The 16,461-nt window shown below is 44.2% G+C and overlaps 1 protein-coding gene across 6 annotated transcripts in view; it reads left to right on the top strand.

Moving 5' to 3' along the window:
- The window catches only part of NUP153 (nucleoporin 153), an 82,355-nt gene extending 66,936 nt beyond the window's left edge, over positions 1 to 15,419 (top strand). For all 6 annotated transcript variants that reach the window (XM_025891279.2, XM_073877622.1, XM_025891275.2 and 3 more), the window contains 6 exons: positions 523 to 717; positions 3,810 to 4,694; positions 7,018 to 7,359; positions 8,001 to 8,273; positions 13,467 to 13,638; positions 14,032 to 15,419. In XM_025891279.2, the coding sequence (XP_025747064.1) occupies positions 523 to 717; positions 3,810 to 4,694; positions 7,018 to 7,359; positions 8,001 to 8,273; positions 13,467 to 13,638; positions 14,032 to 14,116 (1,952 nt within the window). In that variant the 3' untranslated portion in view covers positions 14,117 to 15,419. The remainder of the gene's footprint in view (positions 1 to 522; positions 718 to 3,809; positions 4,695 to 7,017; positions 7,360 to 8,000; positions 8,274 to 13,466; positions 13,639 to 14,031) is intronic.
- The last annotated feature ends 1,042 nt before the right edge of the window (positions 15,420 to 16,461 follow it).

Raw genomic sequence — 16,461 nt, 5'->3', positions numbered from 1 at the left:
TAGAACCATGGTATATTATGGTGCTTAATAAATGTCTGTTAACCACTGCCATGAACTTTTGTGCAAAAATGATCATTTCAGAGGCAGAGCTGGGCTTTGAAATCTTGCAATTAACGTGGTCTGTGGCTATGTATTTTATGTGTTAGGATATTGCCTACAATTTATATCTTGGATTTTAAAATGCTGTGCTGTTTGAAGAGATTTGATAAAGATTCTTAAGAACGTTTTAGTCTTTTAGTCTCTGATTTCTGAGCATGTGTTTTTTTTTTTTTAAACCATGATTATTCAAACTTCGGGTTAAGAGAGAGCTCATCACTAGGCAAGGTGAGTGTGAGCTGCTTGTTTGTAAGATTAAAAGAAATCTGAGCTTTTTATACTGTTCTTAACAGTGTAAAGTTGATATTTCTGGCACTTTATCTGTCTTAATAGGAAACACTAATTGAATGTTTAGACTTAGTGATGCCTTAAGATACTGACATAATGTGAATTAGAATTTGTACGTGTTTCCTTGCTGTTTTTTAGGAAGTCCGGTACCTGCTTCAGGTAGCAGCACTGTCCCCGTCTCTCTGTCTTCTGGAAGCTGCCTGGGGTTAGATAAGTTCAAGAAACCCGAGGGCAGCTGGGACTGTGACGTGTGCCTGGTACAGAATAAAGCAGACGCTACCAAATGTGTGGCGTGCGAAAGCGCAAAGCCAGGCACAGAATCTGAGTTTAAAGGTAAGGCATCGGGGCAGTGCCTCCTTGTACTGCCGTTTTAAAGTGAAATACTCAGTTGTATAAATAAACAGCTTCAGTTTTTAAATTGTTCATTCTCTATTGAAAATTCACATAAAATGAGATCTCGTTCTGGACACCGTTAGGTCACATCTGAGTTACTGTAAAGATGGGTGATTTCCTGGTCAGCAGTGAGGTTTTTTTTTTTTTCTTCTTGCAGCTGGCAAGGGACTGTTCTCTCTTGTGTTGAGTCTGAGAGAGTTGCAGATACTTGTTTCTAACTGTTAGCAAACCTTTGGCATCTAGATGAATTTCCTCTTAATCTGACTGGGAATTTACGCCCTGAGAACCTTATTGTAAGTAAGCTAGATTTGGGCTTTGCTTTCCCAGAGAATGTCCCAGAAAAAGAACTCTCTTGATAATTTTGTTTTGTAAATACAAAGGAAGAATCTCTAAAAACAATTTTTGCCAAACTGTCGCTGGAGGCCAGATTTTCCAAGTCTCCATAGTCCTTTATGACTTAGTATTTCATATGAGGTACATTTCTGTCAAAAGGTTGATCAAGCTGGGAAAGAGCAGAAATTTTAGATCTGAAGGAACAGGGAGAGGTGAGAAAGATATTAATCGGTAAGGGAGGAGGTCATAAAGGTCAGACCGTGAGGGCACTAAAGAAAGAATGCCGAGCTTTATCAGCTTGTCACCATATCTTAGACTAGTGGCTTTCAGACTCTTTTGACTGAAAACCAATCAGTAAACTTTTGCATTGTGACCTATCACATGCACAGGGTATTTGTCTATATGATTGAACAAAAAGTATCACAAACCAATACTTTTTAGTATGTTCAAGTTACCCTATTTCTGTTCTTTTTCGTTTTAGAAGAAAAATGCTGGTTGCAACCCACTAAATTAATTACATGGCTAAAGGGACACAACTGGTTTGAAAAACACTGCATTTGGGGCGTGTCTGGGTGGCTCAGTCGGTTGAGTGTCTGACTTGTGGTTTCGCTCCGGGTGGTGAGATCTAGCCCCATGTTGGGCTCCCCACTCAACGTGGAGTTTGCTTGAGATTCTCCCTCCCCCCCCCCCCCCGCCTCTCTGCCCCTCCCTCCAGGCGCTCATGCTTGATCTCTGTCTCAAATAGATACAATAAATAAATAATAAGTAAGACTCCAAACACTGCATTTGGGTGTCTTAGATCACTATTTTCCAGTCCATTTGAGGTCGTTGTGTAGCTGTTGACCTTGTGATCCTTCTTCCGTGTTCTCTCCCTGTTGTGCTATAATCACCATACCTTCAAATCTGAGCCTTTGAGGCAGAGGTGGTAACGAGTTAATTGTCTTTAGCCCCTTCAGTTTTAGCTTTCTGTCTAATATCACTTAAGGTATTTACAGACCATGTGGAGTACTGCTTGCTCCTGAGATTCTGATAATTTTTGTTATGTTTCTTAGGGAAAGAAAGGAATGGGTCATCATTAAAGGGGGGAAATTTGAAGGTAAGCGGGCTTTTAAAGCATGGCTGTCATTTGTCTTTCTACGTGGGTAAGCAGGGTAATGGACAAATATCTCAGCACTCCAGTGATGCCTGTTCATTTCTAGTTTACTCAGCTACAGAAAAGCATTATGAAACCAAGACTTTGATCTTGTCAACATAGTATTGTTTGTCTTTCTAAGTACTGCTTCTGCTCACGCAGTTCTTCTGGTACTTTGATGCTAAAGATTTTTTTTTTAGTGTTTGATAATGAACTTTATTCACAAGATTTCAAACTCTAATTATGACAGGATTCATAGTGAAAAGTCTATCTCTTGTCCCCACTGGTTCATTTTCCATCCTTCCTTCCCCACCAGAGGGAAGAACTGTGGTTAGTTTCTTAGAACTTAGAGTTATTTTTTTATGAACATGATAAGCAAATATACTCTTACCTGTATATTCTTGTTTCCCTCTATTTTATTAGAAAATGTTGTATATCCTACTGCCTTTTTGCCCCCTTGATTTTACCATGGCTTGCTTGGACACATCTTTGTTCACAGCTGCTTGGGATTGCATATGGCATTTTGCATGTCTGTGAGTTTATCTTTAAAATAACGTTTTTTATTTTATTTTACTTTAGAGTAAAATACTTTTTACTTTTATTTTACTTTATAGTAAAATAAAGACTTAGGGTGTGAGGGCGATCTGGCTGTGACCTCTCTCACCCCACTGGTCACCAGGACGGATTACCCTGATCTGGCTGGCCAGGCGGTGTCCCCTTCCTCGCTCACGGCTCCACGTATATCCCTCCCGAAGCTACGTGCTCTGGTCAAAGAGGACGACCTTCCCAGGCAGAGGAGGGCCCTCCTCTGGTCAGGGGTATACGAGTAGCTGCGCTCCCCTGCTGGAACCTCCAGACAAGCTCTCAAGGTCCATTTGTAGGAGAACGGAGGATAGTCAAACTTGCAAGACTCCAGATGTATCCAAATGACTACCTGTGGCTGTCTGCTTTTCTTTAAAAAATTAAATAAATAAATAAAACAAATATAAAGACTTAGCTGTAGAATTGCTGGGTCAAAGGATACATGTGTTTGTGATTTTTAGTAAATACTGACAGTTGCCTTCCACAAATTGTATGCTAATATACACATCTACCTGTATAAAGTGTCTGTTAGTCCTAGACTCCTCACCAACACTGCTTTATGAGGTTTGCTTGATCTCTGCCAGTATCACAGACTGAAAACGGCATGTGAGGCTAGTTGGGAGGAGTGAGGTGGAGTGCTCATGCTGAACGTTGGGCTGCTACTTCATGGTCACGGACATGGCTAACACTCTTCAAATTAGGCTTTCCAGAGTTACTCCTTTTTAGGTTTTATTTACTTACTTGAGAGAGAGCACAAGCAGGTGGTACGGCAGGCAGAGGGAGAAGCAGGCTCCCCGCTGATCAGGGATCCTGATGTGGGGCTCGATCCCAGGACTCTGGGATCATGAGCTGAGCTGAAGGCAGATGCTTCACCGACTGAGCCACCCAGGCGCCCCTCCAGAGTTATTCCTTTGTCTCTTTGTTCTTCAGGGGTACATTTTGTTTGAGAGGGTAACATTAATTTAGTGTCTTTTATATTTTGAAGGCTTTGGCACATCTTCCTCGTCTTCAAACCCTGCAGCCTCATCCTTCAAATTTGGTATCCCACCATCCTCTTCGGGGCCTTCTCAGACTTTAACAAGCACTGGAAATTTTAAGTTTGGAGATCAGGGAGGCTTCAAAATAGGAGTGTCTTCAGATTCTGAGTCTCCAAACTCCATGAGTGAGGGCTTCAAATTTCCTAAACCAATAGGAGATTTTAAGTTTGGAGTTTCGTCTGAGTCTAAACCTGAAGAAGCTAAAAAAGACAATAAGAATGATAATGATTTTAAGTTTGGACTTCCTTCGGGTTTAAGTACTACAGCTTCGTTAGCTCCGTTTCAATTTGGGGTGTCTAACCTTGGGCAGGAAGAGAAGAAAGAGGAACCACCTAAATCTTCATCTGTAGGCTTCAGCTTTGGTACCAGTGTTATTAACCCCACACCTGCTGCTACCAACACCGCAGTGACCTCTGAGAACAAGAGCAGCTTCAGCTTTGGAACCCTAGAAACCAAGAGTGTTTCAGTGGCTCCTTTCACATGTAAGACGTCAGAAGCCAAAAAAGAAGAAATGCCTGCCGCCAAAGGAGTGTTCACTTTTGGCAGCATAGAACCCACCCCTCTGCCGTCTGCCTCATTGTTTGTGTTGGGAAGGACAGAAGAGAAACAGCAAGAGCCGGTCACTTCTACTTCTCTAGTGTTTGGCAAGAAAGCTGACAGTGAAGAGCCAAAGTGTCAATCAGTGTTTTCCTTTGGAAATTCAGAACAAACCAAAGATGAGAGTTCTTCAAAGTCCACCTTTAGTTTCAGTATGGCAAAACCATCTGAGAAGGAATCGGAACAGCCAACAAAAGCCACTTTCACGTTTGGAACTCCAACCAATACTACGGCTGGTAAGTATTAAACTTTTTTTTTTTTTTTTTTTTTAACAAGGCGTCTCCGATCTGTGGACAAATGCAGCAGGTTAGGGAATGGTTTACACCGAACAGAGTTGAGAGAGACCGGTAACAACTCTCTGGAAAGGACATAGGATTTTCAGTTTTCACTGCTCCAAACCCCCGAGTTGATGATGTTTTCTACAGTTCTGATGGCAAGCCCACGGGGTTGCACATCTGTCCATGCTTCTCCCTTCTGTTTGAGCTCTTAAAATTGGAATTGGCATACTATTCAGGAGAATAGGCCTGCCTTTGTAAGCTCATGAAATATTTTCTAACTCAGTCTTTATATACAGGCCTTCATTCACAAATAGAGCTAATAACCAGTCATCGTCAGGCATTTAAGGAGCATAGACAACAAATATAACTAGTCCCTGAAATAGAGAGGCAATTATGTAAACTAATATCCTGAAGGAAAAATGAAAGCATTTAAAAAACTTAAAAATGTGGTTGGTGAAATAAAATCATTATGTGGGTTGAGGAGCAGAAAAAACATAGATGATGGATTAGTGAACTGGGATTTCCTAGAGCCCGGTGCAGAAGTGCAGGGAGACTGAGTCCTGCTAGCTCACAAGTGCCATTGCAGGAGGAGCGCATAGCAGATGAGAGCAGGGTGGACGAAAATCATAGTGGTGACAGAAGATCATTTCCAATGTGTAGAGAAAGACCCTGGTCTTAAAAATGGAAATGGCCTACTCACTGGCAAAGACCAGTGAGATTTTAGGACACCAAAGCCAAAATCCTGAATGCTTTCAGAGAGAGAAAGCTGGTTGCCATCAGACTTTGAGTTTGTGCTTGAAACAGTAGAGCAGTGTCCTCAAAGTGAAAATGGTCTTGATCCTACAATTTTATATCCAGTTGAATTCAAAATAGAGATGTTTTCAGACAGGCAAAAAAATAGAACACCCACGAATACTTCAGAATAATACATTGGAAACACGAAATGAAAAATTAACCTAAAAAAAAAAAAGAATGGAATTCAGTGGATGTTTTTTTGTCCGTTGTCTGTCTGGACATTCAAAACATCCACCAAAAAAAAAAAAAGAAATACTAAATTATATACGATTTGGAAAGGAATAAAAAATAAGGTTGGGTCTAATCAGATGTAATCATGGTATCACTACACTTTTCTTAACCTCCCGTTAACCAACTTGAAAGTGAGCCAACATGCTCCACTTTCTGTAAATCACACTAATGCCCATATCATATTGCGAGCAGCCTGTCTAGAGACAGTATTGGAACTGAGACATCGTTGGGACGGTTAAAAAAAAAAAAAGTGTCTTCAGGAAGGTGGGTGGTTTCAGGCTCACCATATAAAAACCAGTAGCTTTCCTCTAAATCAGCAAGAAATAGCTGGACAAATGACCTCTTTTCATACCTGTTCCTGAGTGAGCGCATTCTCCCTCCCAGCACCCCCAGCGTCGTCTCAGGTTTGTGTCTAGTTGAGTGTGGTTGACACACCCATCACGTTAGCTTCAGGTGTGTAGCGTAATGATTGTGCTGCTGCATGTGACCCGCTGGGCCCACTGCCGGGGTCGCTCCCTCTGTCCCCGCACAGGGCCAGGACAGCCCTGCAGACGGTCTTCCCAGGGCCGGGACTTTTGTCCTGTGACTGACGCCTTCCAGAGCTGGAAGCCTCCCATTTCCGTTTAGAGAGGAACTTTTGTGGGGTGTGACAAGCTAAGCTCAAGTTAAAATGCACCTGGAAGGGCAAATGCCCCAGCAGTTTTGCAGGGAAGGGCAGGCACACAAAAAGGTTTGCTCCGCTAACGTCAAACTGAACTGCAAAGCCATGGTAATTCAACAATCTAGGAACAGTAACTGTAGAGGGAACAGATGCACACAGATGTGGAAATTTACCATGTCCTAAGTGTGGAGTTGCACATGAGTACGTGGAGGCTGCACCGGGCAGCCAGTGATGCAGTTGGGGGGACTAGGAACCTGCTAACGCCGGTCGCAAACTTGAGAGGCAAGCGGTCTTCCGCTATCTGAACAGTTATCCAGACGTAGCTCCAGTTCGATGTGTGGGATTGAGGGATACTTTTTGTTCTTACTAATCTGAATGCTGAAAGTTGCCTGATCTAAGATGCCATAAAAGAAAAGACGGATATATTGGCTCACCTCAAAATATGACAGAACACGTCCGTGTGCTAAATGAATGTATTTAACAAGACGTGAGTATTCTGTGTTCTCACGAATGACTAGACTGCAGCGTAGCAGAGAGTGCTTTGTGGTTGCTTGCGCTCAGAGGTCTTGTGTGTCCTTTCGTTCATGTCTGCAGATCCAGGGGCAGCGAAGCCGGCGTTCGCCTTCCTGAGCAGCGGCGCTCCCACAGGCAGCGCACCGGCCGCCGCGGGGGCTGTGTTCCGAAGCCCCGCCGCCTCCAGCGCGCCGGGGCCCGCCTTTGTGTTTGGACAGGCCAGCAACCCCGGGGCCAGCTCTGCCTTCGGGAACTCGGCCGAATCAGGTGCGCCTCAGTCTTTGCTGTTTTCTCCAGAGAGCAAACCAGCGACCACGTCGAGTGCGGCCGTCACCCCGTTCGTCTTTGGGCCGGGAGCCGGCAGCAACAGCACCACGGCCTCCGGCTTCAGCTTCGGAGCTACGACCACATCCAGCTCTGCAGGTACGGTGACAGAGGAGAGACGTGCATGTGCTGGCTGGGCGTCTCTGCAGGTAACGTAGCAGGTGACCAGAGAACGGCCTGGCGCCACTAGGCCGGCTTTACGCAGGGTGTTGTAACCGTGCACTGCGTGGAATCATGTGTATATTGGGTTCGGTTTAATATAAGTAACTCTTGGGAGGAATTTCTCTAGTTTCAGTGTCATCTTTAGTTTTTCCAAGTGTTCTTTTTGAGATGTTAGGTTGTTAAGTAACCAGAAACTGGGGACTGTTTCATCCGACACGCGTCCCCAGTACGTAGCATATACGTGAGGACAGTGCTAGCCAGTCTCTGCGGTGTGGTAGATCATCTGCTGAGAGGTTGCGGGGCTTCTTAGATCAGTCCGTCTACCTGAAAAAATCTGGCTGCAAAGGTGGGGACTCTTGCTAAAGACCATTTTGTTGATGTGAATTCTATATGGTTTCACTAAATAATGGAAAGAATTATATTCTTAAATATTATTCATACCTTGCCTTGATGGGATCTGTTCAGCAAGGTAAATGTCCGAAAAGAAGCTTGAAGTTTGCTGCTGAGTTTATAGATGTTTCTTGGGGTTTATCTCATGGTAGCTATTAAGTGACACCAATGTTTCTCTGGGCCTCTAGGATCCTCCTTTGTATTTGGCACTGGGCCTTCAGCACCATCTGCCAGTCCAGCATTTGGGGTTAACCAAACTCCGACATTTGGACAGAGTCAAGGTGCCAGCCAGCCTAATCCCCCGGGGTTTGGAGCTCTGTCCCCGGCAGCAGCGCTGTTTTCTGCGGCATCTCAGCCCACACCGCCTACCTTTGGGACTGTGTCAAGCAGTAGCCAGCCTCCTGCGTTCGGACCGCAGCCCAGGCAGTCTGCGTTTGGCTCTGCGGCAGCTCCGAGTTCCGGTGAGTGTGCTCTGCTCTGTACCTCGGGTCTGCTTGTCTGCAAGTAGCCTGGTGTCTGTACCTTGGGTCTGCTTGTCTGCAGATAGCATGTTTCTGAATTTTGAAACCATGCCTATGTCTTATTTCTTTATTTTATTTTTTTTTAAGATTTTATTTATTTGAGAGAGAGGGAGCACACACAAGCGGGGGGAGCGGCAGAGGGAGAGGGAGAAGCAGACTCCCCGCTGAGCAGGGAGTCTGACCTGGGGCTCCATCCCTGAGCCCAGGGCAGAGGCTTAACTGACTGAGCCACCCAGGCGCCCCCTGTCTTATTATTTCTTTAAATGTCTCTTGTACTCGGAATAGAAAAGTAAATGCTCGGACTTCCCTAGAAACAACATTCCCAACTTTCATACAGTAAAGCACTTTAAGGCATTAAAGCATGTGATTAAAATGTAGTTATTTCTTTCTCTTTGAGGTGCAGCATTGATTCAGTCCCATTTCTCCCCATCTGAGTTTTGGAGCACTCCAGCCTAGATTTCAGCCCGCATTTTCTAATCCTCGTTGTGATTGGATTTACTTCAGGAGGTTATGCCCCCACTCCAGTTCTCTCCTGGGCCAAAACTGCCCAGGCGCCCAGGACACTTTGTTTGATGATGCTTGACTTGCATTTTTAAACGAACGTTCGTGTGTGTGTGTGTGTGTGTGTGTGTGTGTGTGTGTGTGTGTGTGTGTGGTGTGTGTGGTGTGTGTGTGTGTGTGTGTTTAATATGGCTAATCACATTGTACTATGAGGGTATATTTCCTCAAAACTGTAGGATGTGTACTTTTCTAACTGTAAAATATGACTTCCTATAGAAAAGCATGGGACAGAAATGAGCAGTGTGGTGTTGGAGCAGACGTGTGGCTAGCCCACCGCCAGCAGCCCCCCCTGCTCCCTGTTTGCTCACGTGCCTCTCTTTCCTTAGTCTAATGTGTCTGGGGTTTTATTTAAAGTTAACTGCTGATACGTGAAGCTCGACAAAATAACGTTTTGCCTTATTTTTAACTATATATAAATGGAAATCTCACTGTATTCTGTCTCTCTATTCTTGCATCTTTTACTCTTACTTGTAAAGTTCCTCCATGTTATTGCGTACTGTTTGTTCATTTTCACTGCTGTAGAGTAAATCAGTTTATGAACATAGCACAATTTATCCATACACTGTTGATGAATGTGTTGGAGTTGTGTTTAGCAATTAGGAAATGCACCTTTGCAGGGCGCCTGGGTGGCTCAGTTGTTAAGCGTCTGCCTTCGGCTCAGGTCACGATCCCAGGGTCCTGGGATCGAGCCTCGCATCGGGCTCCCTGCTCTGCGGGAAGCCTGCTTCTCCCTCTCCTGGTGTCTGTACCTTGGGTCTGCTTGTCTGCAGATAGCATGTTTCTGAATTTTGTGTTCCCTCTCTCGCTGTGTCTCTCTCTGTCAAATAAATAAAACTAAAAAAAAAAAGAAATGCACCTCTGCTTATTCTTGTGTATGTGCTTGGGGCACACATGCATATTTTTCTAGGGTATATACCCAGGAGAGGACTTGCCAAATTAAAAGGTATGCGTGCATATCTTATACTCCAGAAAATAATGCAAGCTTGTCCTGATGGATTGTGCCCATTCAGATCTTACTATGGTGTATGAGGATTCTCATATTTGGATTCTGCTGGATTTCATTTTCTGTTAATTGTTTCTATAAGGATTTTTTTTTTTTTTTTGGCCATTTGGTGGTTTCACTTTTGCTTACTGATGTGCAGGAATATTTTTATGTATTCTGGATATTAGTACTTTGTCAGTACAGGGAGCAGAATTTCTGCTGGGATGTAAACCATTTTAATCAAGATTTATTGATTCTTCTCAGCACGTGAATTGCAGAGTGTAGCTTTTCACACAGGTGCCATTTCCCTCCTCCTGTCTCTCCTCCTCGAGTGGCCGTTGTGTGCTCAGATGAGTGTTTCCAGGATGCAGATGCTGTGTGGTATAGTGTGCTTTTCTTTTCTATACAGAATTCTGTTTTCTCCAGCATCAGTGATCCCTCTCTGTGTTAATAATTTCTTTGTACCTATCTTTAGTTATAACTTTAGCTCTTCTCCCTTCCTTAGAGATCGCTTCTCAGTATTTTCAAATACATTGCCTGCTTGTTATTTAGTATCTTGAAGGAAATTTTTCACAGAATCATCTGACCTGTTCCTTTTACCAGGCTTTCTAGGCCTGCTATTTAACTGTGGTCTTGGTACCACTTTTTACCATTCTCTTGGGATTGCCCTTAGCTTCCTCTCTTTCCTGGATGATGTCAGTGTCTTGTTCTTTCTTATTCCTTTGTTTTGATAGAGCAGATCTTCGAGTGGTTTCTTAAGTCCTCAGGGAAGAAAATTTTGAGACCTTACATTTCTGGAAGTATCTTTATTCTGTGCCTGTGTTTGGTAAGATTTCGGTTGAGTACAGATTTAGATTGGAAATAATTTTCATAGTTTTTTTTTTTTTTAAAGATTTTATTTATTTATTTGAGAGAGAGAGAATGAGAGATAGAGAACACGAGAGCGAAGAGGGTCAGAGGGAGAAGCCGACTCCCTGCCGAGCAGGGAGCCTGATGCGGGACTCGATCCCGGGACTCCAGGATCATGACCTGAGCCGAAGGCAGTCGCTTAACCAACTGAGCCACCCAGGTGCCCTAATTTTCATAGTTTTGAAAGGATTTCTGCATGCTGGACTTTCTGGCTCCCTCAGAGTTGCTCTGGAAGTCTTTCTTGATCTTTGCTTTTGGACCCATTTCTTCTTTCTGGAATCTCACTGGATCTTTTCTTTTGCCTCCAGTGTTCTGACTTACCAGGAGGATGTTCCTTGATCTGGATCCATTTTTACCCACTGACAGTGAGGAATTTAGTCTGTCCTTTTGTGAACGTCCATTCTTGGGAACTTTCTGGAATTACTTCTTTGAAGATTTTTGTGCCTCACTCTTTAACTTCTGTTCTTTTTTCCTTTTTGTCCTTTCTGGGGAAGATTTCTTACATTTATCTTTTACTTGCCCTTGGTCAAGATTTTACTTTTGCTAATTTCAAATGTTCTTTTTTGTTCTGCGGATCTGTCCTTTTTATATATCCTTCTGTTCTTGTTTCAGAATTGTTACCTGTTGCTCTCTTGAGGATATTAATGATGAGGTGTGGGTTTTCATTTTTTCCCCTTTAAGCTATCGTTCTAGTCCATTTTCTACAAATTGCTTTTCTCTATTATTGTTTGAGTCTTGGTGTTTCTTATGAAATGCTTTCCTCAAATGTTTGGTGCTTCTTGGCTATCTACTCACAGTTGTTTTTTTTTTTAATTGTAAGAATTAACATGAGATCCATCCTTTCAGCAAATTAAGCGTATAATACAGTGTTGTTAACTACAGGCGCCCTGTCGTACTAATTGCTAGTACTCCCTCATCTTGTGTAACTACACTTCATACCCGATGAAGAGCACCTCTCCATTCCTTTCATTTCTCTCTCTCTCATGCACACACACACACACACACCAGCAGCTGCCCTTCTCTATGCTTCTATGGTTTGGCTATTTTAGGTTTCTCATATAAGAGAAATCCTGCAGTACTTGTCCTGTGACTGGCTTATTTCACTTAGCATGATTCATTTTAAAGGCTGAATAGTATTCCATTGTGTGTAATATATACGTTGTTTTCATCTCTTCATCTGTCAGTGGACATTTAGGTTGTGTCCACGTCTTGGCTGTTATAAATAATGCTGCGGTGAACTCGAGAGTCCACATAATCTCTTCGAGATCCTGATTTCAAATCTTTTGGAGAAATACCTAGAATGGGACTGCTGGATCATAGGGTATTTCTATTTTTAATTTTTTTGAGGCGCCTCCATACTGTTTTCTAGTTGCACCAGTTTGCATTTCCACCAACAGAGCACAGGGTTCCTTTTCTTTACGTGCTCGCCGACCTGTTATCGCTTGTCTTTTTGATTTTTAGCCCTTCTAACAGGTGTGAGGTGGCACCTCATTGTGGTTCTGATCTGCATGTGCCCAATGATGAGTGATGTTGAGCATCCTTTCATGTGTCTGTTGGCCTGTTTGTTCATCTTTGGAGAAATGTCTGGTCAAGTCCTTTGTCCATTTTTAAATCAGGTTTTTTTTTGACTATCAAGTTGTAGAAGTTAATTTACATATTTTGGATATCAGCTCTTTATCAGATATATGGTCTGCAAATATTTTTTCCCGTTCAACTCATAATTTTATGAGCATGGGACACCTAAGTACCACTTGATAATTCTTTGTGCATGGATAGGCTCATAGATCTTGAATCTCACAGTAGGTTTACCTGACGGGCCTGCTTACTTGGGAGGACCTGGATGTTAGTATCAGTAGGTGTTTCCTTCTAGAAGGTCAGGTTCCCCAGAGGTTATTCCCAGTCTGGTCGTGCCTGGAGGGTACTCCTACTTCTGATTGCGCATGCTCTGGGAGCCAAGTCAGGGAGGAAGGCTGCAGCTCTCCCTGCTCATTACATCAACTTTTAACCCTTCTAGTTTTGATAGGATGCCCTTGCCTTTGTGTGTGATCCCCTCGTCCAGAGACCCCTGCAGAGACTGACGTTCTGTTCTGTTGGGGTAGAGAATTACCATCTTGTTTGGTACTGGGATGGGAGTGATCTGGGTGCCTGCTGCTTATACAGATATTCTCCCATCCCCCTCCTCTTTTTTTTGTTTTTTTTTTTTTGTTTTTTATAGTCACACCTTCATTCTCCCTTCCAGAGGCCCCTGGCACCCAAGCCTTTGGGTATGTTTAGTGTAAATGGAACTGCGTCTGTACTTTCCCTGCTGCTAACTTGGTTCCAGTCAGCCTCCCAGCGTCTCCTTGTCTCCTCTCTCCCCCGGCTTTGTAAAAATCCCTTTACTATTATTTTAAGATAATTTTTGAAGTAAGCGCTAAATGTGTGTGTTGATTCCACTGCCTTGAACCAGAAGTCTCTTCTGCTCTTTCCTCCTTGGTCATGGGTAAGTTGGGTCACTTGTCCAAGGGTGTTTTAAGTATGTTGTGTATGTCAGTGGAGAAAATTCTTTTTAACTTTCTTTATATTAAATGATTATAAGAGAGCTTAATCCTTCCCACGTTTTTGTATGTAGAGGTCAGAGCCCTTACTAGAAAAACTGCCCTCTTGCCCGCAGTGAAGTTTTTCTGCTTTAACTACCACAGGCTCGGTTTTCCAGTTCGGCAGCGGCAGCACCACCAATTTCAACTTCACGAGCACCAGCCCGTCGGGAGTATTCACGTTCGGGGCGAACCCCAGCCCCGCCGCGGCCTCGGCGCAGCCTTCCGGCTCAGCGGGCTTCCCGTTTCCGCAGCCTGCGGCGACGTTTACAGTGGGGTGAGACAGCGGCTCGTGGGGACGGGGGCCCCCGCACGGTGGGGCTGCGCGCGCGGGCCGCGGTGCGACGGTGGTGGTCTTGCGTCCCGGAGGGGTGCGGTGTAGCTGCGCCGAGACCCGGATGTTCTCCCGCGTCGGTTGCCCACAGCGCAGTTGTGCAGGAGCGGGGCCTCGGCGCGGCGGCCGGTGGGGCGCGCACGCGTGCTGGCGGCCTGAGTTCACTTTTACGGTGCCCCCCACGCCTCCCCCGACCCCCCCCGCCCCCCCCCCCCCCCCCCCCCGCCCCCGCCGCCCCCCCCCCGATGCCCCCCGACGCCGGTCGCAGGTAGGATTGTGGTGATTCCCAAATCTCCCGGGCACCTGGTCACGGAATGCAGTCTTTATTTTCCACAGGTCAAACGGGAAAAATGTGTTCTCTTCTTCTGGAACTTCCGTTTCTGGCCGCAAGATAAAGACTGCCGTCAGGCGCCGCAAATGAAGGCGGCGGTGCGTCGCACACCGCGCTCCGCGGCGGCCGGGGCCCTGCTGCTCGGCTTCCGGAGCGGACGGGGCGAGGGCCGCCTCACGCCAGAGCTGCCCGAGGCCTTCTCTACGTCTGGGACTCCCTCCTTTTTCTTTTACAGAAGCCCTGCCCTGAGTCTCCCACTCCCTTAAAAAAAAAAAAAAAAAAAAAATAGCTAGATTGGTGACTGATTCTTCAGCAGAAAGAGGATCCAGCACATTATTCCCTGATGCGGCGTCGGCGGGCGGATCCCCGGGTCAGAGCCCGCTCCCCGGCTGGCGTGGCACGGGCCCGCGTCTGCCGCGCGGTGCGCCGGTCCGCGCTTCGGGAACGCGTGGGAAGTGTAGTCATACCGGAGGAATTCTGTATAGATTAGAGAATGTGGAAGTGAGTGATTTCTATGCTGAGTTTGTGCTGGTGTATGTGTGAAGTGAGTGAGTTGGGTGTACTGTGCACTAAAATTTTCTGATAGAGGAAGCCTGATTAAAGAATGGTCCACGCTAAGGACTTATTAGATCTAGTGCGTTCTCCATTTAATAATTATATGCTATTTCTATATTTTCATTCTCCTATCACCTGTCTTGCCTTTTTCATTATTTTATTATGAAACTTGTGTAAATACAATTTTGTTTCTGTACTTTTTTGGCATAACATAAATCTGTGAACTTGAAATTTTAATTTTGTGTTAGAAAATTTGTTTGTTCTTTGTTTAGTCTTGTCTCAGATTTTATTATGTAAATCCCATTATTCAAAGTTGCCTAAATCCATTTGGAAATCTTTAAAAAAAAATTGGGGATTCTTAAAGTGAATTTATTGGCTTTTCTGATCCAGTTTTGTTTGGACCAAAAACCAGTATTGTACAAAGTATTAAGCATATATTTTTATATTTACTGAAATGGACTGTGGTGACTTTGGATAATAAGGAAAAGTTTAATATTAAAGCCATGTTTATTACAGTATAATTAACATGTTAAACCATGGGATAAATGCCATCAATAAAAAATTATGAAATATTTTTTGTTCTAGTGTTAACTTATAATGAAGGTACCAGTGTTTATGGAAGGGAACCTTTTTTTGTAAAGGTTCGCCATGGCCAGTCAGAGAAATTCCAAAGAATACATTTAAGTGATTTGGACAATTCCTAAGTGAAGGGGGAAGTGTCTGAACGTAAAACATAGAGAAGGTACCCTGCTTTTTGTCTGGTGCTAGGAATCACGCCTACTTTGCATATAAATTGACATACCTTTTTAAAAGTTGAAAATAAACACACGTAACCATTTCTGTTTGTATCTGTATCTTCCTTGAGAGGCGACTAGACAGTGTTTATTGATCGAGTGAGTCTTGGAGACACATGCCCAGAGCAGCCTACAAAAACTTCATGGTTCTTTTGTATGGAATAATTTTGGATTCTTTGACCAAATTTTTTTTTCTAACTAGATCTCTTCTGTCGTCCATAAAAGACCTGTTGGGACAGCATTTGCTGATTTTTATACTTAATTTGAGCACAGAATTATTTTGCACGGACTTTTATTTTGCCAAACTTCTGGTTGAAGTCCAAATTCAGAACTTCAAAATGTTTGAGCTTTTTTTGTATGTTTCCAATTTTGAAAAGATATTTTTCATATTGAAAGCATCTTAGGCCATTATCAGATGCTGGTTTGTGGGGGGAGACATTCTATAATTCTCACTTTATTAATAATACACATTTGACACAGGCCTGTTTGGGGGCAAATGATGATGAATGCTGGAAATCTGGTTTTAATGCTGAGATGTTCATGCCTAAGTAAATGGCGGATTCGTTCATTATCATTCTCTGGGCCCATATGAACGGGAATATTAGGCTTTCTACTCTGGGGAAGATTTTCATAAGAAATGTGTTAGAAATATTTACTTAGTATTCTTCAAAACAAGTGACTGAAAATCATACTTAAGGTGGCTTAAAAATGAAATCTGGCCCCAAAGCTGCAGTCTGCAGAGCTGTAATCCGGACTTGGAACTTGGATTTTCCATGTCCCACAGCCTTCATTCGTGCGCTGCGGCGGTGTCTCCAGAAGACAGTCATGAGCGCAGCTCCATCCGCAACCCTGCCCGCCCCGCCCATCCCCAGTCGGGGCACGGCAGAGGGATCGCCCCCGTGGACTGGCTCCGGCCGCAGACACACTTCTCAGCCAGTCTCTGTGGCTGTAACCGCGGTCTTGGGCGGGCCTCGGTTTCACGTTCCCTCAAGTGAAAACAGGGCAGTTTGTGCAAGAAGGGGAGGTATCACGGAAAGAAAGCCAGCCCACTTCTCATGCTGGAAGACTTCGAATGCCTGAGGTCCA

The sequence above is a fragment of the Callorhinus ursinus genome, unplaced genomic scaffold, assembly GCF_003265705.2.
Source record: "Callorhinus ursinus isolate GAN/ISIS: 27379988/994484 unplaced genomic scaffold, GSC_fseal_2.0 scaffold26, whole genome shotgun sequence".
NCBI lineage: Eukaryota > Metazoa > Chordata > Mammalia > Carnivora > Otariidae > Callorhinus > Callorhinus ursinus.
Note: the sequence above shows the minus strand (reverse complement) of the source record. Positions and strands in the feature narration are given on the sequence as shown.